Below are 22419 nucleotides of genomic sequence, written 5' to 3' on the forward strand. Positions count from 1 at the left end.
GTCTAGTTGGAATGTTATGTGAAAGTGCTTACTTTAATTTGTTACTTGTTATTCATTTATTGATTATTCAGAAGGAAACGTTGCTTGTTGAAAGCACACAGTGGAGCCTGGGCTATAAATTGATTGGCCATACAACTCCTTGGATATCGTTTGACGACAACGAAATGTACGTAAAACTGTGGGATTTGTGCCGGCTTTGTGCGAAGTACAAGGAAGACCGTGTGGCCATCTTTTCAAAGGAGGGTCGCGCTTTGGAAATTCAAGGAAAAATTCACGAAGCGTTCGGCTTACATGTAAGTATCCATGGGGGGATCCGAACTACCACACTGTTACGCTGGTTTTGATACGGACCACGAACGCAAGGGGGACCGTCGCGGTGGCGCCTGCTCGCTACTCGGGACCAGTCGTTATGGTTATACAGAAGAATATGTTGCATGTGGACATTTATGATGGCCTTGAAGATTCCATGCGTGGTTCTACGCCTTTTTCGCAGATTGCACAAACGGATCGCTTTCCACAATGTGTTTGCAAGGAGTGTCTCCAAAAGGTCGATAAACATGTAAAAATTCGCAAGCATTTCTTGAAAATACATAGGAAGCTGGTTAAATGGTCCAAAACCAAAGATAACAAAATGTTCATTCGCATAAGCAGAGTAAAAGAACCAGAAATGGTCAACGGACCCGGTTCAAGTGTCAACTTGCAAGAACAATCTTCGCCGGCAGCACGGCTAGAGAATTATATCAGTAGTATTCCGATAACTATCATCCAAAAGACCAACGGCAACGTGACCGTTCAAAGTACCAATGAGGACCTTCTAAGTAGCATGGCGCATGACGTCGGTATTCAAACAGACGGTGGGACTAAATCTCCGGTGGACGAACAACCGGAACAGACACCGAAACAACAACCAATTATAATCAGTCAACCCCAGCTGGTCCATGCAAATCTGCTGTCGAATGAGCAATCAAAGGAACAACAACCACAACAATCACAACTTACGCCATGCTTGGGAATGCAGCCACCGATCAACACGAAAAATGTCACGGATTCGTTGGAAAACGGTTCACTTTTCTTACCAAAAACTCCCGAGGGTGAAACACATTCGTAAGTTGGCCTTTAAAATTGCAAAACAGCATTTAACGAGCTTATGCCTTTTTTCCATTTAATTTTCTATAAGGACCTTCAATAAAGTGGATGAGTTCATTAAAGTCATACCGGCAAAAAAGCAGAGGATCGTCGAAATGCTCGATTCTTCCGAAAACCAAAGTTCTTCCGAATCCGAGTCGGGAGCAGACACAACGATTGAGGAGGATTCTCCAGCAGTTTTTCGTTTCAGTCCGATGTACGTTTACGACGACGACTCGTACGATGATGAAGACGACGCTACCTCCAGAGGTGTTTACACCAGCACGCCAATGATCGTGGAGCAGACGGTAATATCTTTGCAATCGTTCAAGCTTATGATTTTTTCTTAAATTATGGTTTGGGTTTTTAATAATAATATTCTGTTTCTTGCTTTAATTTTACTTTTGAATTATTTATCTAAAAATTATTTACAGTTTTAGGAAAAGATGAAAGAAAATTTTAGCGCTTTACTGTATATGTGATAAGAATTTTTTTTGTATTATGTTTAAACAAGGTAGTGTTTTAGCAATGAAATATACCATTTCGGGCAATTTACTTCCTCTGTTGGCAAATCAAATTGATTTATTTCGTCTAGATATAACTCTTATTGCTGCTTTTTGTTCCTTTGGTAGCCAAAAGAAAATCAACCGAGAGATGGACCTGCCATCGGCGAAGCAGCATACGGAAGCCATGGAAATAATAACGGTGTTGTTATCAGGAAGGTGGATATCGCTCCACCTCCTCGTTTTTTCAATACTTTGCAACCGTCTGTACCATCCCTCATGTCGGACATAACCGAGGCGCCCAAAGATCGGCTCCAGCAGCAGCAGGAACAACCAGCGGTCGTCCAATCAATACCAATAGCTATGACGAACGTCTCTACCGGTACCACACCAATACATTTTCCAACGTACATCTATCAGCACCAATCGGTGGACTTCATCAACCAGCAGCAGAACGTTTCAGTTCCGGCGCAGCAGCAGCATCAGCAGGTGCCAATAATAATAGTAGAGAAAGAACCGGATCAACCACCAGACGAGCAAATTTTTACCTTAGCGACCGACAAAGGATATCTACGGCTTACAATTCCGACGAGCGCACAAAGTCTACCGGATCTGAATGCCAACATCCAGACTCTAACGTCGTCCATCGAAGCAAATACGGCCAATGTTGGCGGGGGGCAAACCACCATAAACGTCCAGGATGATGAGGACATGAACATTGATTTGAAGTTGCAGAATCTTATGGCAGCGGGATTATCCGTGAAAGTAGTGGAACTAACTGTGGACCCATACGCGCATACTGCGGAGAGAAGTAATAATACGTTGCAGATGAACCAAGAGAGGTCCGGGGTACCCGTGCGTATTATGGAACATGACTTACAAATGATGGACCAACCTCCTGGTGGCTTGCACTCGGAAGTCGAGCACGATCTGGACTCCATCACCTGTATCGAACCATTTTACGTCATTCTGTGAGCTAACATTCGGTAACACAGTAGCTAATATACTAAAGCATTATTTTACAGATATATTTTAAAATCATTTTCTCTTATGACCAGTATTTCTTGTACTTATTTTGGCATAAGACAAGTGCCTAATAATTTGTAAGCTTAAGCAAAACAAAAGTTGAAGTGCAGGGGACTTATACTTTGTAAGCTTTTGAAAAACAAAAATTTAATTGTAGGATACAATTTCATTATTATTTACAATTTGTTAGAAAATTGGCCCGAGTGCGTTGGGGCTCACCACTTCGACAGCTAGGGTTCGAATCCTAACCGAGACACCAAAACGTACGATTCAACAAGTTCTAACGGCCTTACGGTTACTCAGAGTTTATTGCCAATATGCGGTTTTAGGGGCAGAAATACATTTGACTACTCTATACTACAGAACAAACTAACTACATGCTACAGTACAACTATTTCCATTCTCTTCTTGCATCTTACCAAAGAGATAAAATAGATTTTGAAAACTTATGCTTCTTAGAGTAGACAGTGGAAGGGGCCAAGGAATTGATAGTTGTAAGGTTTGCCATCTAATTTAGTGAGTACAAAAATTACGAAACAGAATCATATTGAATTTTTTAAATTTTCGGATACCCTCATAAAATATGATAGGTAGTTTATGTACCAATTTCGACGAAATTCTGTTTAATAAAGACATAATGAAGCAATACAAAATTTCCATGCTTTCAAACATAGCTACCAAACATCTCTTCCAGGTGGGGGAGCGTATTGGCTTGGTCGATCGATAATCATCCAGAATCAGTGAAAAGAAGTATTCTACAATGCAATCCATTGCATTTTAAAATATTTTCGTACGAATGGGAAAATGTTTGCATCAATTTTATTCAAACCGCCATTTTAAAAACGCACTTTTAGTTTTTATTCTGAAAATGACACTTACCAGCTGTCAAACGAAAAAGATGATAGGAGCGTCAGTTGTGCGCGTGAGCTCGCGCACCGTTCTACAAGGCAGGGAATTAAAAACAAAAAAATCTGATTAAAAGGTAGAACACAACAGCGTCTTTCTCGTGAAGATTCCATATCGTCCCCGGAAAGGTGAACAGAAACCTATATACAAATTGTGCTTTTCGAACGGTGGAATGGCAAGGGTAGCTTCCGAAACGGGAAGGGTCATTGTGTGTCGAAAAAGTAGCGTTTTTTCCCTGTTCAGCTACGATTGAGAACGTACTTGGAGGGTTCTTCATGAAGCTGATTAGACGCTGCCTCCCGGAGAGTTTGTTGTCGTGCGTAAAATGCAGTAGTGACGTGTGAACGCCGATGTCCTTTCCGAAATGTTGTGAAAATGTGTGACCAGTGTAGTTGCAGCGTGTTTTGTGAAGTGTAATTTCTTGCTTTTCGTGAATTTATTCCCAGCGCGAAACAATTGGCTCGCATAGAACAGGGAGCTTCTGTCATCCGGGTTGGTAGTGTGGTTGAATGTCGTTGTGGCGTCTGGTGTTGTGGCGCAAAAATTGTGAAGAAAATAAACAACAAACCGCAATGATGTCGTTAGGCGGTGGAATTGACGCGTGAAAAGCGTGAGCTCGTTGTGGAAAGCACACCGGTGGCGCCTGGATAGAACTGAACTGATTGGCCACACAGACGACGCCGAACCGGGGATGACGATGACGGGATATAAGTCCGTAAACTTTGCGGACCTGTGCCGCCTTTGTGCGAACAGCGCGGGAGCGCGCGTGGGCATCTTTACCGAGGAGGGTCGCATTAGGAAAATACAAAGTAAAATCAGTGAATCGTTAGGAATAAATGTAAGTATGCACAGTAGGAACACTGTGAAGCAATTGAAGATTACATTCGTCGTTCGACGCCTTTTCCACAGGTACAAGAGACGGATCGCCTTCCGAAATCCGTGTGCACGCTGTGCCTCAAACAGGTCGAAGCGCACATCGAATTCCGCGAGCTGGTTGGAGAAAAGCAAGGCATGCTGGAAAGTTGCCTCAACTCGTCGGCAAAGAATGGTGGCAAGGTGTACATTCGCGTTGAAAAAGCGAAGGAACCACAAATAGTCAGTCGACCCGCTTCAAGTTTTGCCCAGATCGTAACGTCAGTGCCAGCCAACGCTGTGTCCAAGTCGACACAGGTTAAGCTGGTACCTACCACAACAACACAGCAACAACAACAACTACAACAACAACTACAACAACAGCAACAGCAACAGCAACAGCAACAGCAAGTGCAACAACAGCAACAGCAGCAACAACAACAGCAACAGCAACAGCAACAGCAACAGCAACAGCAACAGCATCAGCAACAGCAACAGCAACAGCAACAGCAGCAGCAGCAGCAGCAGCAGCAGCAGCAGCAACAGCAACAGCAGCAACAGCAACAAGCGCAGCAACCGATTTCTATCAGTGGCATTCCAAAAAATATCATCCAAGTCACCAATGGCAACGTGACTGTACGGAGTACCGCTGAGGACCAGCTCAGCAACATCATACAGGCGGTCGGTATTCAGTCGGATAGTGAAACTAAATGGCCAGTGGTGCAACAACAGCAACAGCAAATGATAACAAACCAACCACAGTTGGTCACCATCCGCACACACCCATTCTCGAATCAACAACCAAGGCAACAACAACAACAACAGCAGCAACAACAGCAACAGCAACAGCAACCGCAGTTTACACTCACCCTCGAAAGGCAACCACCGGTCAAGACTAGCAATCTTCAGTACCGGCTGCATAACGGTGCGCTTATACCGATCCCACCAAAATCTCCCGAGGGCGAACCACAAACGTAAGTTGTCCTTAACTGTCGAATAAAAACATGTAATCCGTCAAGAACACTGTTCCATTTCATTTGCTTTTAGAACCTTCACACAAGTAGATGAGTTTATCAAAATAAAATCAACACCAACCAAGGCACTGAAACGAGACTCTTCGCAGAGCACGATGGTGAGTCAATGGAATCTTATAGGATATGCTAAACATTTCGTCGCGAAAACCATATTAATGGAAATGTTTTCTTTTTTTTTATAGCTCGAAACCACGCCGGTAAAGAAGCCAAGAATTATTCAACTGGTACAATCTCCTCAGAATCTAAGCCCACAAAAGACCACACCGGTTTCGCAAGCGGTCACAACGGAGGCCACATACATTCTTGGTGGTAGTCCGACGTACGTTGGTTCGAGCTCCACCCCCGGTGGTATTTACACCAGCACACCGATAAATGCGGGCCAGAGGATGATCACTTTGCAGGATCTCAAACTCATCAGCAGCGGTGCAGGAAGTAACAACACCAACACAAGCTCTAGTAACATAGGAAACAATAATAGTGCTAATACTGTCAATAATAACGGAGGCCAGCGGTTGATGTCGATCGTGACAAAGCCCGACCCGGATGGGATGGAAAGCAGTGGGATGGTGAATAGCATATCCGTCACGCCAATGGCGGCCCAAAATGCCGTACCCCAGAACGCGGTGCAGTATGTGCAGATGAAGGTCGAGACGGGACCGGGCGGAATGATTCGGCTTACGCCGACCCAACCGCTTCCCCCCAATCAGCAGCTCACGATTAGCCCACAGATGTTGCAGCAGTTTGGTATCCAGACGCTGGCAAACATGCAGACAACAACAGCGTCCGGTGGCCAAACGTTGATGGCACCGATGACGATCCTAAACTCGGTAAGCCAACCGACAACGACACTGATGCAACCACAAACCATGTCCGCCGGTCAAACGGTGGAAGGAAATTTTGTTACACTGGTGGGAAAGGCTTCCGTCCCGCCACAGTCCCAGGTTGTCCCCAACGTAAATGGTCAGGTGACGACGGTTGTTATGTCTCCCCCACCGCTGCACCACCAGCAACCCGTTCCACCGCCTCAACAGCAACAACAGCCGGAAGTTGTCCAACAGCCGCAACAACAACAACAACAACAAGCGCAGGAGCACAAACAAGCAATTAAGCAAACACAAACTCCACCACGACCCTTGCCGACGGCAAGTGCACTTACGAAATCGGTGAAAATGGTGACCCGGCCACTTGTTAGTCAGCGCAAGTCGGTACCAACTCAAACGAGTCTACCGAAGCAAACACGACCCAACGCTCCCGGTACGCGTCCAGCTGTTGTAAGTGGCACCACCTCAAACGTTGCCGGCGGTAGTAATGGGCCACGTATCAAGAGCACTGGAAATCCCGGCGTAAGATCGTCTTCGGTGTCCACCGGAAGTCGATCAGGTGGTAACGCGAACGCAACCGGAACTTCCGCCAACTTAAATACGTCCCACGAGGACGGTAGTGGGAGTGGATCGGATACCGAATCAAACCGCAGTGCCCAGTCGCTGCTGGCGTCGCAGCAGATGAGTGCCATATCGGCCCTGTCTGGCAAGCAGGACTTGCAGGCGGGTGACCATCAATCGAGCGCCAACGATTCCGAGCGATCTGGCAGTGCCTCCGGTACGAGCGAGGTAAGCATAACGACGTGCAACGTCTGTCAGAAGGTGTTTGGTCGGAAGGAGCATCTGGTGCAGCACCTAAAGTCGCACATCGGGCTGCGACCATTCAAGTGCGACGAACCGGACTGCCTCAAGAGCTTCAGCCGGAAGGAGCACCTGCTGCGACACACGCTGTCGCACACCGGTAAGAAGATGTTTAGCTGTGACCTGTGCCATAAGCTGTTCTCGCGAAAGGATAATCTCAACAAGCACAAGAAGTTAGTATGAAGAGTTTCTTGCGTTGCGTTGCGGTTTTTTTTATTAAAATCTGTTGTTTCTTTCTAGGACACATGAAGAGATTCCTGACCCCGCCCCGTTCAGCTGTTCCATTTGTAATAAAGATTTCTACAATAAGCATCCGTTTATGAAACACAAAGCGTTACATGACAATGTGGATTTAGATTCGACAAAGAAAAAGGTAGTATGTTACCCATGCATGGATTATATAAAAATATTAAAAAGTCATTCCAAAATAGAGCTTTCTGAGACTCACATTGCATGTTCTATCTTTGGCAGCCGCAAGAAAATCAACCGATCTATAAACCTGCGCTCGGTAAACCGGCAACGAAGCGTCCGGCGAATAAAAGCGGTCCCGTTATCACGCACGTAGAGTCGATGGCGTCAAAAATTTCACAACCGCCTCCTCTGTCACACCCGTCAGTCGTAATCGAGGCGTCAGAAAGTCAACCCCAGCAGCAACAGCAGCAACAGCAGCAACAGCAGCAACAGCAGCAGCAACAACCGACGACGGTCGTACAATCGATGCCACTGACCATAACGCACATCCCCACGAGCACCGCAACGATACAGCTGCCAACGCAGCACTATCAGGGTCAACAGATGCACTCCATCATCCAGCAGCAGCAGCAGCAGCAGCACGTCCCGGTTCAGCAACAGCAGCAGCAGCAGGTTGGAACAACGATAGTGCAAACCCAACCGCAGCAGCAACAGCACGAACAGCAGATCTTCACCATTCCGCAACTTACGAATGGTACCGCCGGATATATTCAGATAGCGATTCCGAGTAGCGTTCAAAATCAGGCGGCAGGCGGGGTGGCCAACGTGCAGACGATAACAACGGCCAACGGAACAACGTTAGCTAATCTGGCTGGGGGCAGAGCCACCATCATCAACTCGGTTGATGGGAATACGATGGTGACCCTGCCTCAACGGTTCATCATCGATTCGTCGCAGCTGATAGCGAGCAGCCGTCCATCGTAGATTGGTTGAACACACACAACATCGCTTCTCCCCGCCATACGGTACCATAAGTCTACGTAGGATGTACGTTTCAAACGTTCCGCCCAACAAATCCCACCCTTTGCCGCTCTCCTTTTATTTAAACGTAAGTGCATACACACACACACATTGATTTGATTGGGTCCCAACCAAAACCAGGATCCCTAGATCGGTGGAAAGGCATTTTCAACTTCCTCGCATTTCTTCACCTTGTTGCCATGTTTTGTTTTCCTTTAAGGTATATTTTAAAACCTGTTCGAATCTATCATCTAATCCGTATTTCCTTTAACACATCCCCCACGTGACTAACAACGTGCCTTGTGTTTTGTTCGAAATGTTTTCAAACGAAAATTTACTTGCAGAATCGATATACACGGTGTCCAATATATTGAACACATACACTTTTTTCGTTGGGGTCGTGGTGCTCACGCCACTCCTCATTCTACATATTTTTTCTAATGTCCAGTTTTTGTTTGCTTGTTTAATGTGATTCATGAATTCCCATGGGAACATATTTATTGTAAGATGTTAGTCCCAGGAAGGGATGAAAAATGCTTCCGTAGCTTTTCCGATGAAAATTATTTATTCTGTTGTATCTCAGACTGTTTGTAAAATTACAGAATGTGGATTCATAAGTCCAAAAATGGCCTTAACTTAGTATTATAATTTATATTTCAATGTGGATGAGCATATTTTGGACACCGTGTAGGTATTTGCGAAAAGTATTTTCAAACACATATAAACAATTCTCCTACCCAGTCATTTCATTGTCACGTTCACCACAACCACAATCCATCAAAAGTGCAATCATATTACATCTATCGAGGTATTTTTATTAGTTTGTTCGGACACATTTCGTTCAACACCATGTTTTAAGCATAGTAACCGCGCTCCAACAAATAATTGTATATGCAAGTGGCAGACGTTCGGTTGCGGTTAAATTGTACATAATTTATATCGGCGTTTGTCGCTTCAGTTGAACCAGTGTTATTACTGACAAGCCGTATGAATCAAACTAGTTTTAAAGCTGGTGTACAAGCGTGCATGGTGTAATGATAGAAAACATAACCAAATACCAAAAAGATTCTTTTAAACATTAACCGTACTGCAATCGTATTGACATCTTTGAGTAAGTGCTTGTACATGCTTTATGCTAAAGTTAGTGTGCTAGAGGTGATCGTAACGTTCGACTTCACCTCCTGTACAATGTGTGTGAATGATGAAAATCCTAGACAAGTTAGAGACGGTTAGCGAAGGGTTGTCTTACTGTTTAAGCTTTCTTTTTACGTCCCGGGTATGAGTATAGTAATTTATTTTAGTTTCTACCCATCCTGTGTCGTCCTTTTCTTGATTCGGATGTGTAAATACTAAACCAGTAACAAGAGGCAACCCTACAGGACAGCTTCTTAATTAGTATATATTTTGCCAGAAAATGCATGATTTCATATTTTAATCTTAGATTAGAGAAGAATAAAAGCGGAACAGACAAAAGTACGCGTCCGGGTCGCGTGACTGTAAGGCTGTACATGTAAGAAATAAAACCAAATATATGTATAAAATGTGTCAAGCGTTTATGCAGCAAATTAACCATACGGTGATTTATTACTTTATTGATTCCTCCATTTTCTCCCTTGCGACAGCATGTTTGATAGCGAGCCTGAGTTTCGTCTGCTCTTAGAAGCCCAATTTTTTGTCAAAGAAAAAATTGCACGAGTTGAACGCCCGCACAAGCGCGTGGCACTTGTCATCCCATGCAGTCCGGTACTTATCAGGGCAGTCCTGCGGGGGAAAGTGAAAAGGATCACGCGTTGAGAGAGGTCTATTTTGTCATGCTTCTGTTGAGGCTGCTCACCCGGTAGGCCATGCCAAATGTGCACTCTAAAAAATGGATCGAAGACGGAAGACACTGGCTAGATATGCGGTTCAGTGCCACATCCTGAAGGTGGAAAGCGTTCAGCTGAAAGAGGAACAAACACCACGGGTGGCTGGGTGAATCGCGCACTTTGCTCGGGGACCGTCAAAGCCGTACCACTGTCATACGGTAGCATTTGTCGATAGCAACACCGATAGTTTTCGCCCAGTCGGGATCGTTAGCGGTCCGCGCCAGTAGCACCTTTCGGGCCTGCTCCACCCGGAACTGGTAGTCTATAAGCACTCGTGTAACGTTGAGTGCACACTCGGCTATACACTGTGGGTGTTTACGGTGAATATCATCTACCTAAATCATTTGTTTCGAAGCAGGGTATCTTACATTCTCCGGAATAGGCATAGGAACGTCCGGTCGAACGGGAGGCAAGGGACGTTTGCGACACAACTCGATGACGCTGTCCGGCAGAAATTGCGGAACTTTACAGCACTGACGGTAGGAGATGGTGCTGAGCGTATTCTTACAGTACTGGTCTAGAGTCTGCAACAGGTTGATGAAGAGTGTTAGTTTAATCTTACTTGGGAAAAACCTAGTCCTTTTTCGATGATGTAATATAGTAATGGTGGTTTTCATTTACTTCAGACATGCAACGTGGCACAGCACACCCGAGTGTCACCAAAAATATCCCCCAGAGGTAAACCATCGTTTGGATTGGAGCCCTTCGAGAACGCCACTAGCGTACAAACTCGATCCAGCATATCAACGTGACCCCAAAATACGCCATATCATTAATATCTAATCAACAGAGGGAGGGTGTCTTTTTCGCATGCGATTGACTTTTATTAGACCGTTTCCGTTTGCAAACGATCCCCCCCTAATGTCACGCCTCCGTGGCGTTGGGTGTCTAGAGTGCGTACACTCGCACGTAGTCCACCGTAAGCTCCGGTTCCGTCCACGTGCGGTACCAGGTGTTGCGCGTCTGATAGAAGAAGTACTCCGCCTTCGGGCTCGTGTTGTTCCAGGGTTTCGGCAGTTTCGACGGTCCCGTCAGACAGCCGTCGGGGAAATCTTTCACGCCCCCGACCCCGACACCGAGTGAGAGATAAAACTGTAAGTGTACCAAGGCAAATTTAAGTGGTAAGTTTTCTGGTAGGAAGTAGTAGCTGGCAAGGTCCCTTACCTCACGATCGAACGGTGCCAGCGCAACGTTGACATTCCAAAGGTTCGCCTGCGTTAGATTGCGCTGGTGACCGTGATGCCGGAAGTTCGTCCTCAGCGTACCGTACTGGAACCCGTCGATGGTGAGCGAAATGGCGTCCGGTGTCCACACCAAGCCGTACACGTGGAACTGATCGCCAAAGTGGTCATCGTTTAGGTTCGAGCGCAGGAAGTCCCCCCGGAGCGACGCGATGTTGCTGATCAGCACTCCGCCGCGCAACCGATGGCCATCGATCTGCTTTCCGTCGCCCGATACCAGCATCCGGTTGGCGAGAATGTGTGCGATCCACATCTGGCCGGAAGCGTAGTCCGCGTAACCGTAGAAGTTTTCGAACGGCTGCAGCAATAGTTCTGGGAAGTTGCAAACAGGGTGGGTAGACGTTTTTGTCGACTAAAGCATAAAACAAACAATTCTGTTCCCCGAACGCCTCCGTTCTTCCCGCCCTTGAGGGGGATATGAATAATACACCCACACACGTCCAAAAGGACACACGCTACCGAAAACCGGCACCCTCATGAAGGGGGGGATGCGCAACTTACGTGGAAAAATCCAATCTCCCTTCGGTAGTTTCGCACGGATCTCGACGCGCCCGTACCGGAAGCGGAAATAATTTTTGGTGTTCAATTTAGCCGACACCACGGGCGGCAGAATCATCGAGCGGGCCGCCTTGCGCTGGCATTCGTAGGGATTGTCCGTCGGGGAGGTGCAGCTGTGCGGTGATGCCGGAAACGAACCCGGTACCGTGGGCAGATTGGGTTTTGTCCGGGATGTCCAATTCGCCGAGTGTTGGGCGTATCCGGTAGAATGTGACACCATTAGGCGCGAAATGAGGCGCCACGAAGTTTGAGGGGGTAAACGAGAAAGTAAAAATATTACTATCGGACATCACTGGAAGCCCCAAAGCACAATCTATTATGACTCTGTTAACCCACGGTGGAACGATGTCGCATAAAATACCAATTTGTTTATTAAATCATGAAAACATATTTTTTCAAGAATTTACGACATAGCTTTTAACAGTTTTCTAAAGGACTGTGGATTCGAAATTAGAACTTTGGAAAATTTATTGATATCAAGTCGGACAGGTTAATTTTCGATGGCAAAGTAGCATGAGTTGATGATCAAATGTAAAAATTAAACTGAGACAGGGTATGAACCGACTGGGCTATGGAGTATATGCTGTTTATAATAGAAAGGAAAATTCAGTAGTGTTAATTCCTCTACAATATGAATTCATCTTTAAACACATGACAAGTGAAGGTTTTATCCTAGCTTAATTTTTAATATGATAAATGAGACTCATAAAAACCAGATACCATGGGTGGTCATAAACAAGGTCTTCATTTTTGAAACGCCAAAATTGGACTAAATTGTTTAACCTTCTATTATACGAAAACCATTATGAAAATAATCACACTTTCATTTGGTGACGTACAGAAAAAAACTATAGTAAATGTGTTATGAAAGCAAGTAAAATTAATTATTTATACTATTGAATTTTTTTGTAAAAAGTATAAATGATGTAACAACTAAAATACTTTGAAAACAAATTTTTTGCGTTTCGAAACAAACGTAGTAAACCAACAAGAAAAGCATAGATTTGAGAGTCATGCACTTAAGGGTTAGTTTTCAGTTCGTTTGAGCAGTCCATGATGCTCTAATCCGGGGTATGCACGAAAACAAACCACCAGATTTCTGATAACGCCAAAAAGCATGCCGCCGGTTTCTACTTCGGGCAAATATTCTGTTCCATCGTTCCTACACTTACCCGTCGAGCTTGAGCTCCCCGGTGCGGATGCGCTCGTCGGTGTAATCTGCGCTCATCGTGACGAGCGTTGGCACGATGACCAGGCGGCCCCCCGCAATGTAGCTGTTCTCCGGGAGGTTCTGGTAGGACAGAAATTCCGCTGACTTTTTGCCGCGTCGCAGCCGGAGGCGGAAGGAAATGAATTCATTAGTTTTGATGGAGCCGTTTGAGATTCTGGTTCTGGTGGGCCATTTCCCCGGTGGGGTCTTACCTCCGTGTCGAGCGGAATGCGCACCTCATGCTGCCACTTGGGGGCGAAAGTGCTCCGCTCGAACGTGTCCTCGAAGATCAACTGGCCGGCACAGGTCGACCGGCCCCCGTTGAGTGTGGTAAGTGATGCACCGCACGGGGTGGCCGTCGTCGTCGTAGTCGTTGTCGTCGTTGTCGTTGTCGTCGTTGTGGTTGGTGTGGTGACCTTTGCGGTGGTGGTTTTCGGTGGCGCGGTCGCTTTCGGCCTGTTGACCGTGTGCTTCCGGTCCGCCAGCCAGTAGCCGGCGTTGTCGAACTGCACGTACACCCAGTAGTAGATGATGAGACCGTTAGGCAGCAGCGGTTTGTTGGTCTCGAACGCCCACCGACCGTCGGCACCGACCATCGAGATGTCGCCGCTGTAGTCGCCCTCCTCGAACCGCTCGAACGGTTTGCCCAGTCGGGCGTGGAAGGCGAACATCTGCAGACCCTCGGTATCTACGGGACATTGGAAAGCGATGTAGGGTCGAGTCGAGTGCATTCTGCAACACGCTCCGTTGGGTACGCGTTTAACGAGACTCACCAGGAATGCTGGCACGGAAGCCCCTGTTGGTCGGAAATTCGAAGCGAACCTCCGGTATGGTATAAGCGATGGCCTGCAGTCCCAGCAAGGGAACTAGCACACATTGTACCAATTTCTTCATGCTGCTCCGTCGTGAAGCAATTGCAACGGCCCAGCTGGAAGGGGAACCACCGGAGCACACGGATGAACTTCTGAATTCTGACAGCGAGGACGTACCGAGCTTAAAAGTAAAAAAACAAGACACAATAACTGTGAAGTCCCTCCTGCTTCGACTGACGCCGCAAACAAACTGATTACCGGTTTCCAACGTCTTGGGGCGAAATACTGGTTTCGACGATCGCGCAATCTCGTGAAACGATCGTAGATTTCTTCAATGTGGTCGTTCCGCGAAAGTCCCGAAGATGCATCGCATCGTCTCCGCTGGTTTCTTTCGTTGTGCTGGTGCCAGATGTTTGCGGTGCTGTTTGGAGAGGCGAACATATTCGGTGAGATTGACCATGTGTTGAACAGCAATTGTTCAAGTAGCTTCTTTCGATATTTGATTCTTGAAGAAGTTTGTCAATTTATTTTTTTGACTTGGATCTTGGGGATTCCCTCCAGCTTGTGCGACTGAAGAGTAAATGCTATGAATGGTCAGCAAAGAGAATTTATGTACATCGAAATGGAAGATGAAACTTAAAAACAATGCATTCCACCTTACTAAACATCAATATCGTAAATAACCTAAAGGATATAAAAGGATTTTAATTAACTTTTATTTTGTAAATGAAAGTTATCAAAATTTGGATTAACATCCATAATTATGCCAATGCTCGGAATGATATAAAAATTTGAATTTTATCACATTACTTTTAACCACTGTATAACAGACAGAAATTTAAATTAAATGAAGGAAACTGAAAGGTCTTCGGTCTCTTTTACTGTTAACAAAGAAAAATATCTGCTTTTCTGAAGTAAGGACATGAAAAAAAAGTAATTACTTTTGAAAAACATGCCTTTCATTGGCACAAACTCACATAAAATAAGAGCTAATTATTTCACTTAATCATATTCACTACAGTGTTCAGTATATGTATTTATTAACATATGTTTTTTCAATGTTAACATTTAAAACATTTTATTCATTATTGAGCACCTGCAATCTAGATATATCAGAGACTTAAATCTACTTTTTCAAAATGAGCCAGCAACAAATGGGAATTCTGTGTAGAGCCGATCAAAAATGTCAAATGCTGCTTGGCTTCGAGAGTAAAGGGAATAAATTTCAAAGATTAACCTTTCGATAAGCCATGCTTAATTGGCCTCACGATAAGATCAAAAAGTGTATTTTCTAGGAAATGGAACTCGTTATTACTATGGCGATTACTACACCCCGCGCTACATTACTGCTTCACCTTCGCCTCCTGCAAGTTCGTGGCACCGACCATATCCATAACCTACAGCTGGAAAATGGCAATGGTATAATTCATTGCTGCCGCCGTCCATCCATACACACTGCTTTTCCGGAATTAAGTAATAAATTCATTACCCACCAAATATAGCCGCCGGTGAAGCTAAAAAAAACGAAAACAGAACAAAACAAATCAAAACTAAGCACAACCAAAAGGACGCACGGGGCCGGGTGTTAAAAAGGAAGTCGTCCACAACCACAATTTGTGTATCATATGCAAGGTAATGGCTGTTTTTCCGTCGTTTGGCTGATGACCACATTCCGGGGGCCCGGACGGTCGAATGTTTGGGCACAAAAAGCCAATCTCCACGGTGTTGGTGCTCGGTGTGGCAGCTTCGGGAGTGTTTCAGAGGCTTTTCCAAATCCTTCATAGTGGGTGTGTGTATGGATGTGTGTGTGTACAGAATAAAGTGAAAACGTCCGGACGGGCAGAATGAAGACAAAAATAACAGGGAAAACAAACAAACCAAACCAAACAAAATGGCCCCGGTTTGGGGCGGGCGCCGCCGGCAGTAATGCTGAAATACGGCCACCATTCCCTCATCTCCGCCCCCCCCCCCCCTCCCGTCTCTCCTTTTTCCCCTCTCACCCCAGTTACCATGCGTCCTCGACGCGCTCGGAAGCGGAAGAGTAATTTTCCTCCCCCTTCCCGGTGCCACCATGAAAGAGAACGCCAATGCCACGCTGGCCGTCGTTGAATAAACAAGATGTTAATTAGTCGAAGTCGAATGGGCAACAAGCAAGGGAAGGGACACCAGAGGGCTGACTGGTATCGTTGGGCTGAACCACCACGATGTTTGATCCGTGGAGTTTCCGGAAAATGGGAAGGCATTGCCACCGCGAGCCAAACCGTGGATCGCTTCCGACCCGACCGGATTCCCGGAGAAGCCGAAAAGGTAAATTAAAAGTTTATTAAGTTCAATTATTTTTCGTCTTTCTCTTCCCTCGTCAGGAGCAGGATCGAGCAGATGTAATGTGGTTCCGCTTGCGAACACCTTTCACGGGCCACAACTCATCGTCGGCCTCGGCGCCAAGCGTATGCCGGTGTTTAACCGAAAAGATGTTGGAGCTCTTGGAACTGGTTCGTAGGGAAAACTGTTCGCTTTCCGGGAACTAAAATCGAAGCTAATGAGTTTGGAAAATAATTTCTTCGTTCAACTACGTCATCAGTAAATCTTTTAATAGTATTGCATTAAACCTTAAATCGCAATGATCCCGACATAGTTTAGGTAAAGCATTGGTTCCAGTTCGGTTCCTTTTCAATATTGGAATAGCTTTTTTGTAATCCATCGTTCACTTATCAATCCGTGCATGAAACGCTCGGACCCTCTTCCCAGCAAGAGTTCAACCCTCCGAAAAATATGTCGTCCGCCAGCCGCCAAACCATCTGTCGCCCTGTCGATGGCAATCACCTTCCACCAATCCCCGTCACCAAAAGGGGGCGAAGGTCAAAGGACAACGGCTTCCGGCTTCGTTTCGCCATTTGATGGCAATTTTCCCCCAACTTCACCAGCCTCCTCAGTCGCTCCCGAGTGGAAATGCTAATTTTCCTCTCACACAGCACAATGTGTTCACTATCACCACCACCACCACCAGCAGCAGCCGTTCGAATGACGTCATAGCAGCGCACGGAAAGGATGGCACCCGAAGCAGCCATTCCATCGGCTTGGCGTGGTTTGTTGTTTTGTCCCTCCGTAACCCCCCTTCGGTATGTGTGAAAGTGTATGGAAAAATCGATACCACCCAACTGGGGGCAAGGGGGCGAAGGTGGGCTGTGAGATAAATGTCGGCCGGAGGCCGGGAGAAAACGCCAGCAAACTAGCTGGAAAGGGCACAGGAATGGTGGTCGGAGCGATAAATAAGCGAATCGTAGAATTGGATAGTCATTAGAGGTAGCCCTCACGGGGGGTAGCGTGGCATTGTGTGCGCCGATGGCAGCGATCCGACGGTGACCCTACGGGTCGCGCCCGCACCAGAAGTGTCGACAGATGGACACTTTTTAGGACACCTCCAAGTAGTTCCCCCCCACCTCTTCGGGAGTCGTCGAAATCACGCGCTGTATCGTTTCGCGTAGCAATGAAAAATAAAAGCAAAATCCTTAGAAATCCACGACGGTGGAATGGGAAGATTTTCCAATTATCACAACAACCGTGATGGCTGCGATATTGCGGAGGGAGGGTTGGGGCAAATACTACAGCACCTCCCAGTCGACACCAGCCAGTGGTAGTAGTGGTAGCAGTGAGTTTGATTGCTTACCACTCCGATGGGTATTGCTAATGACCGGCGTCGGGCCATAGCGTCGTCCTCGGTGTCAAAAGTGATTCCGATGCCCGGAGAGAGGGTAGGATGGGGATGATCGTTTGAAGGACGGTTTGCCAGCGTCCGGATGGTCCATGCACGCCACTAACCAGCAGGGCAGTAATTATGTTTACTCATTTACTGTACCCTCGACTGGCTCTCAGATTGAAGAAACAGTTGTGCCAGGAACGGAGAGGGGAAATGGCTCCAAAAATTCGTTTAACTATCAAGGACTCGTGACTGATAAGTTGGCATATTGCAAGCTTGTAGGTAAAACATATTGAAATTTTATGTGTAACAACTTTGTAGACATGAATTAAAAACATTATTTTTCCCCGATGCAAAATTGCTTGCTGTTATTGCTTCTCTTTAAAAAAGATAATTAGATGTTCTTTTCCTTTTCAAAGGGAATAAATTAAGTAACGAGTTATCCTTTTTCTAAATTACTGGAAGTCTATCAAATCTACGCATCATTAATAAATCCTTTTGAAAAAAATAATCCCCACAAGCCGTATCTTATAAAATATTTCAAATAGCGATCCACGGAGCTGCTCGTGGCAAAATCAGATGACGACTACTACTACCGGGTATGTCTTGCCTTCCCGTGTACTACTGCGCTCATCGCCACCGGCACATGCACGATGACGCCAATGGAGGCGCCACGTCAACCATAATCGGAACAACCCGATTGGACGGAATGGCGGCGACAGGTGGCGATGGTTGGGTGGGAGGGGGAAGGGTGCGAAATTTATTGCGCCATCAGTTGTGTGACGGTGGTGGCAGTTGTCGGTGTACGGCAGGCGTTATGGAATGTCCTGACGCTCCTTAAAAGCGGCCCCACACAGCCGAGAATCGTATCGGCTTATGGTGGAGAAGTGGGCTTCCGTTCGAACGAATCGCTGCTGGCGGGAAACGAGACAGCGGATAGCGGACAGCGGGACAGGGTGTAACACTCTAGCTATGACGTCATCAAGGATGCAGATAGCAGGGAGCAGGGAGCGCCAACGAGGACGGACACGCTCGTAAATACCACCACCGGAAGTGAATGGTGTTACTTGATTTAGCTTTTGTTTTCTCTCCGCTACTTCCTCGCTTTGCGGAGTGCAGGTCGTCCGCTTTGGCTGTCGAAACGGCGAATTGTCCCATAAAATCCAAATGGCACAAAGCGCGATGGAGTTGTCAGCCGTAGTGAATCGATTATGGTCGTGGATCTGGTTTCCGGTGGAACGATCGCCGCTTGGTATAGATCTGCGAATGAAAGACGAACGGGAAGAGAAGCTACCGATCGAAGGCACTCGGGAGATATTTTTCTTTTATTTATGCACACCATAAAGTAAGGTTTGATTTGGTCAAGTTTATGTGATATTGGATGATTGCAATAGAGATTTTTCATTAACATAAAGTGGGACATGAAAAAGCGTCTTGGCGAACGATGATTACTCTACGATCAATAACTGCTCAGCTTCGAGGAACCAAATGTTTCTCCAACTTTGGGGCTAGATCCTGCTTGTGGTACTGCGATCAAAGTTAAGCTATTGAATTCGTTATATTAAGCTTATAAGATAATTCAAGAAATAATTTACAAAGTTTTTAAATGTTCTCAATTAACCCTATTAGAGGACGTTGCAAACGTCAAAGTGAACCTAGCCGCACCATGCCTCGGATGAGCCGCAGGGAAGACAAAGTTGCTGCTATTTGCAGATTAAAAGATAACTTCTCTAGCTTTCACACCAACTTTACATACGCTTACCTACGGGCTCCTCTAGGGACGCGCAGGGTGTGACGTACCCGAAGGAAGGTCTCATATCGCAGAGCAACATATCACTGATAAGCGAGACTATAGAGAGGGGTTATTTGTCTGGCATTGGCTCGCTGTGAAAAGTGAGATACCCCTGTGAGCCCGCTTCGCATTCGAGCTAAACGATATGTTTCCCTCAAAGAAACATATGAAACTACAAGCCTCACGTTGTCAAAGTCATGGGGTTGTGAAATGTTAATCCAATTTAAAGGGCCTGTTGCTGTAAGGAAAGATTGGACAAGGTTCATGTATTAATCATGTTATGGATATCGATCGATAGTTATTTCGTTCAATAACTGTGAATATCATGTGATCGTGACTTACACCATACCAGGCGTCTCCATTATGTTTAATTCATTTTTTTTTGTACCATTACAAAAAGGGTTTATATTGCTGTTTCAATATTTTTTTAATACACTTCTGTTGTTTTTAGAACCAATGAGTGAAAATTTCACTCCGCTATTTTGCTCCGTGTTGTCCATAGTGCAGTGGTGAGATTAGGACAAGTGAGCAGTGACCTATTGTGAGGTCAGTTCGCGAAGCCCTCGTGAGTCGGCTGCCGTCGGTTGTTGGCGTCACGTTCCCTATCGTGCTCAAGCTGAACGATCTGTGTATGTGTGTGTATGCATAGCATGATCGCGTGGAGGCGCTAACTGTGACACACGGAGATAGTACGTTGGATACCGCTTCCTTTTCCGATGCACGCCTCGCAGCACGTGAAGGAAGTAAATCTCAAAGGAGTGGAAAGTTGCCGCGGTATGTGTGTGCGCGCGCATCCGGACACGCGTTCCCGAAGATGGATGGATATATGCTTTCGGGACAAACAAAACAGACGCCATTCTGTGGCCTTTCAACGGCCGAAGTCCAAAATCCCATCGTAGGAGAATATACACACACAGGCACACACAAACCTACGCAGGACTCGCGGTTGCTAACGGTAAACAAACTCTCGCACCATCCCACCATCCACCTCCACCGGTGCACCGTTCACCATTGTGTTGGAGCACCGATAGAAGGGAACGCATGGTACCTCGTGGAAATCACAAAGCTCCCAGTAGATTTTCGTGTACCGGAATACACAGTTCTATTTTCGACATGTGCCTTTCTCTCGCCTGCTTTCACTTCGCTCTTTCTCTTGGAGCAGCGCCCGTCATGGTGGTGACGCGAGCGAAGGAAGCATTCGAGCAGTGGGTACACATTCGAGCAGTCGCTCGAATATACTGCACAGTATACACTAGCTACGCGGCAGTCTACTACGGATGGTCGTCGCGTTCGGTTGCGTTTTCTGCAGCGAGTCTCGTAACGCCTGCTGCGTGTGCTCGTCGAACGGTTCCACCACCTCGTCCAGCCGTGGCCCGGAGTCTCTCGGTGTGGTTTGGGGCAGTGTGAGTGTGTGGAGGACGAGTTTACGCGTTCGGAAGGAAAGAAGATAACGAGCAATAAGGGGGGAGAAAAAAAAGAAACAGTGTCACACATATCGCCGGATTCGCCAGGTTTGTTGAACTGAACCGTCCCCGTCGTGTGGCGTGCGTGGTTTTATTACAAGGCCTACTCCGATAACCGTGTGCGCGTTGGTTCGGTGTTCGTCCCGCCGCGAAATTGCATTCCCGTTGACATAAAGGGGCACGCGCTTTGATAGTGATTGGTGGCGCCCGTTTCGAGTGTCGGACAAACAAGCAAACCAAAAAAGATCTCAACTAACTGGTCCGTGGTGCGCTTTAAGAAAAAAGTGAAGAAGCTCCACTTGGCGAAGAGAGCAATCGATGCAATCGAAGGAAAAAAGAAGTATGGGCCGGATAAAAATAAACTCTATTGGCCCCGAGTAAGGTGAACAACAAAACACTCCCGAGGAGGAAAATCATACGAGGTTTATGTTCAATATAAATGGCGCTCGAATTGTGCCCGACGATTCGCTATATGCGGGATACAATTGGACCTCCGTTCCTCCGCATTTTCCCCCCCGACCTACCAAAACGCCCACGAAACATCTCTGGTTGGCATTCCTGGTCAGCGCATTAGAAATATTGTCACGTAGCGAGCGAAAATTGCTCGGTTGTGCGCTTGGGAGTGTGATTCGCGCGCGTGTTGGACTCGCTCCGGTTGCGTCGAGTGTTGTTTTTTTTCGGTGTTTTGCTTTGCGGTTCCGGCTCCTATGTGGAAACATCTGTAACCGATTCGCCCTCCAAACGATCGGATTCGGAGCCGTCCGTCTTTGCGCGCAGTTGTTGCACTTCAAACGCGACCAATGTGTTCCATCGGGTCGGGACCGGATCACTACCATATGGACCGCCAGGTCCCACGCAGTAAGCAGTATTGGTGTTGGACTGCGCTAGGTCTCGAGCACGCGATATGAGCATACGACGATCGCGTTGATGTTAGCCTACACCACCGCATTTGGAGCCGGGTTTGGTGCCCTTCTTTTGTGGTTTCCTATACGTGGACGATCTTTCGCTTGCTCTTCTGGCCAGTTGCACATCCATCGGAACAACACCGAGAGCCAACCACGGTAATCCATCTTGGCAATCTTCGCTCGACAGTTCACTAGCGTGTAGCTCAGGTGTTTCGTTTCAGCCGTTCACCATTTTGTAACGGGCGTGTTTGAGTATGATTTTTGGCCCATCCGCTCGGTCAATCTTTCACGCTGCCTGCCACTTTATCTTTTTTTTCTCCCATCCGCTGCATCAATTTGGTGTTGTTTGTGTAAACTACTTGCGCACTCTCGAAAATTACTGAGATAACAAACCTGGTAGCCTCGAAAAAGGGAGTTTGAAAGAGGAAAAAACAACTGACGCTCAAAGCGTACCGAAAACTCGCGCGCACAGTGGATGCTGCGACCAGCAAAGGGCGGACGATCGTGGGTTTTGATCTTGTTTTCCGATTGATCTC

At 46.5% G+C, this 22419-nt stretch overlaps 5 protein-coding genes across 5 annotated transcripts in view; 3 read left to right on the plus strand and 2 right to left on the minus strand.

Annotated features, from left to right (window-relative positions):
• The first annotated feature begins 164 nt into the window (after positions 1 to 164).
• LOC131294099 (uncharacterized) lies at positions 165 to 2603 on the plus strand. The gene is made up of 4 exons (XM_058322146.1): positions 165 to 293; positions 494 to 1104; positions 1178 to 1433; positions 1758 to 2603. The coding sequence occupies exons 1-4, from the start codon at positions 165 to 167 to the stop codon at positions 2601 to 2603; spliced, it is 1842 nt and encodes a 613-aa protein (XP_058178129.1).
• A 1456-nt stretch (positions 2604 to 4059) lies between these two features.
• LOC131294101 (methylcytosine dioxygenase TET) lies at positions 4060 to 8304 on the plus strand. The gene is made up of 8 exons (XM_058322147.1): positions 4060 to 4398; positions 4470 to 4730; positions 4869 to 5173; positions 5291 to 5386; positions 5460 to 5544; positions 5629 to 7301; positions 7369 to 7504; positions 7600 to 8304. Exons 1-8 carry the CDS (start codon positions 4252 to 4254, stop codon positions 8302 to 8304), a joined length of 3408 nt encoding a protein of 1135 aa, XP_058178130.1. The 5' UTR covers positions 4060 to 4251.
• Positions 8305 to 9996: 1692 nt separating this feature from the next.
• Positions 9997 to 10835, minus strand: LOC131294102 (uncharacterized). The gene is made up of 5 exons (XM_058322148.1): positions 10827 to 10835; positions 10574 to 10729; positions 10352 to 10510; positions 10175 to 10279; positions 9997 to 10101 (listed from the first exon to the last, which is right to left on the minus strand). The coding sequence occupies exons 1-5, from the start codon at positions 10833 to 10835 to the stop codon at positions 9997 to 9999; spliced, it is 534 nt and encodes a 177-aa protein (XP_058178131.1).
• Positions 10836 to 11093: 258 nt separating this feature from the next.
• LOC131294103 (beta-1,3-glucan-binding protein) lies at positions 11094 to 17094 on the minus strand. Its single transcript, XM_058322149.1, has 8 exons — positions 16995 to 17094; positions 14285 to 14447; positions 13988 to 14142; positions 13427 to 13902; positions 13177 to 13319; positions 11948 to 12117; positions 11370 to 11758; positions 11094 to 11297 (listed from the first exon to the last, which is right to left on the minus strand). The coding sequence occupies exons 1-8, from the start codon at positions 17092 to 17094 to the stop codon at positions 11094 to 11096; spliced, it is 1800 nt and encodes a 599-aa protein (XP_058178132.1).
• A 3703-nt stretch (positions 17095 to 20797) lies between these two features.
• LOC131281715 (diacylglycerol kinase 1) overlaps positions 20798 to 22419 on the plus strand; it is an 82822-nt gene continuing 81200 nt past the window's right edge. Inside the window, exon 1 of the mRNA XM_058311062.1 lies at positions 20798 to 21026. The gene's annotated coding sequence lies outside the window, so the exon portion shown is untranslated. The remainder of the gene's footprint in view (positions 21027 to 22419) is intronic.

Source organism: Anopheles ziemanni, chromosome 2 (assembly GCF_943734765.1).
Source record: "Anopheles ziemanni chromosome 2, idAnoZiCoDA_A2_x.2, whole genome shotgun sequence".
NCBI lineage: Eukaryota > Metazoa > Arthropoda > Insecta > Diptera > Culicidae > Anopheles > Anopheles ziemanni.

What these genes read in the sequence shown, in the direction of transcription:
- LOC131294101 (XM_058322147.1), top strand. Translation starts at nt 4,252, where the DNA reads ATGACGATGACGGGATATAAGTCCGTAAACTTTGCGGACCTGTGCCGC. An exon ending in ACTCTTCGCAGAGCACGATG is followed by an intron (nt 5,545 to 5,628) that starts GTGAGTCAATGG and finishes TTTTTTTTATAG; the next exon opens with CTCGAAACCACGCCGGTAAA. An exon ending in AATCTCAACAAGCACAAGAA is followed by an intron (nt 7,302 to 7,368) that starts GTTAGTATGAAG and finishes GTTTCTTTCTAG; the next exon opens with GACACATGAAGAGATTCCTG.
- LOC131294103 (XM_058322149.1), bottom strand. Translation starts at nt 17,094, where the DNA reads ATGGCTGCTTCGGGTGCCATCCTTTCCGTGCGCTGCTATGACGTCATT. An exon ending in TAGTGAACACATTGTGCTGT is followed by an intron (nt 14,448 to 16,994) that starts GTGAGAGGAAAA and finishes CTCTCCAAACAG; the next exon opens with CACCGCAAACATCTGGCACC. An exon ending in CCCCAAGACGTTGGAAACCG is followed by an intron (nt 14,143 to 14,284) that starts GTAATCAGTTTG and finishes TTCCCCTTCCAG; the next exon opens with CTGGGCCGTTGCAATTGCTT.
- LOC131294099 (XM_058322146.1), top strand. Translation starts at nt 165, where the DNA reads ATGTACGTAAAACTGTGGGATTTGTGCCGGCTTTGTGCGAAGTACAAG. An exon ending in ACGAAGCGTTCGGCTTACAT is followed by an intron (nt 294 to 493) that starts GTAAGTATCCAT and finishes CCTTTTTCGCAG; the next exon opens with ATTGCACAAACGGATCGCTT. An exon ending in CAATGATCGTGGAGCAGACG is followed by an intron (nt 1,434 to 1,757) that starts GTAATATCTTTG and finishes TTCCTTTGGTAG; the next exon opens with CCAAAAGAAAATCAACCGAG.
- LOC131294102 (XM_058322148.1), bottom strand. An exon ending in CTATGCCTATTCCGGAGAAT is followed by an intron (nt 10,511 to 10,573) that starts GTAAGATACCCT and finishes AAACACCCACAG; the next exon opens with TGTATAGCCGAGTGTGCACT. An exon ending in AATGCTACCGTATGACAGTG is followed by an intron (nt 10,280 to 10,351) that starts GTACGGCTTTGA and finishes TTCCTCTTTCAG; the next exon opens with CTGAACGCTTTCCACCTTCA.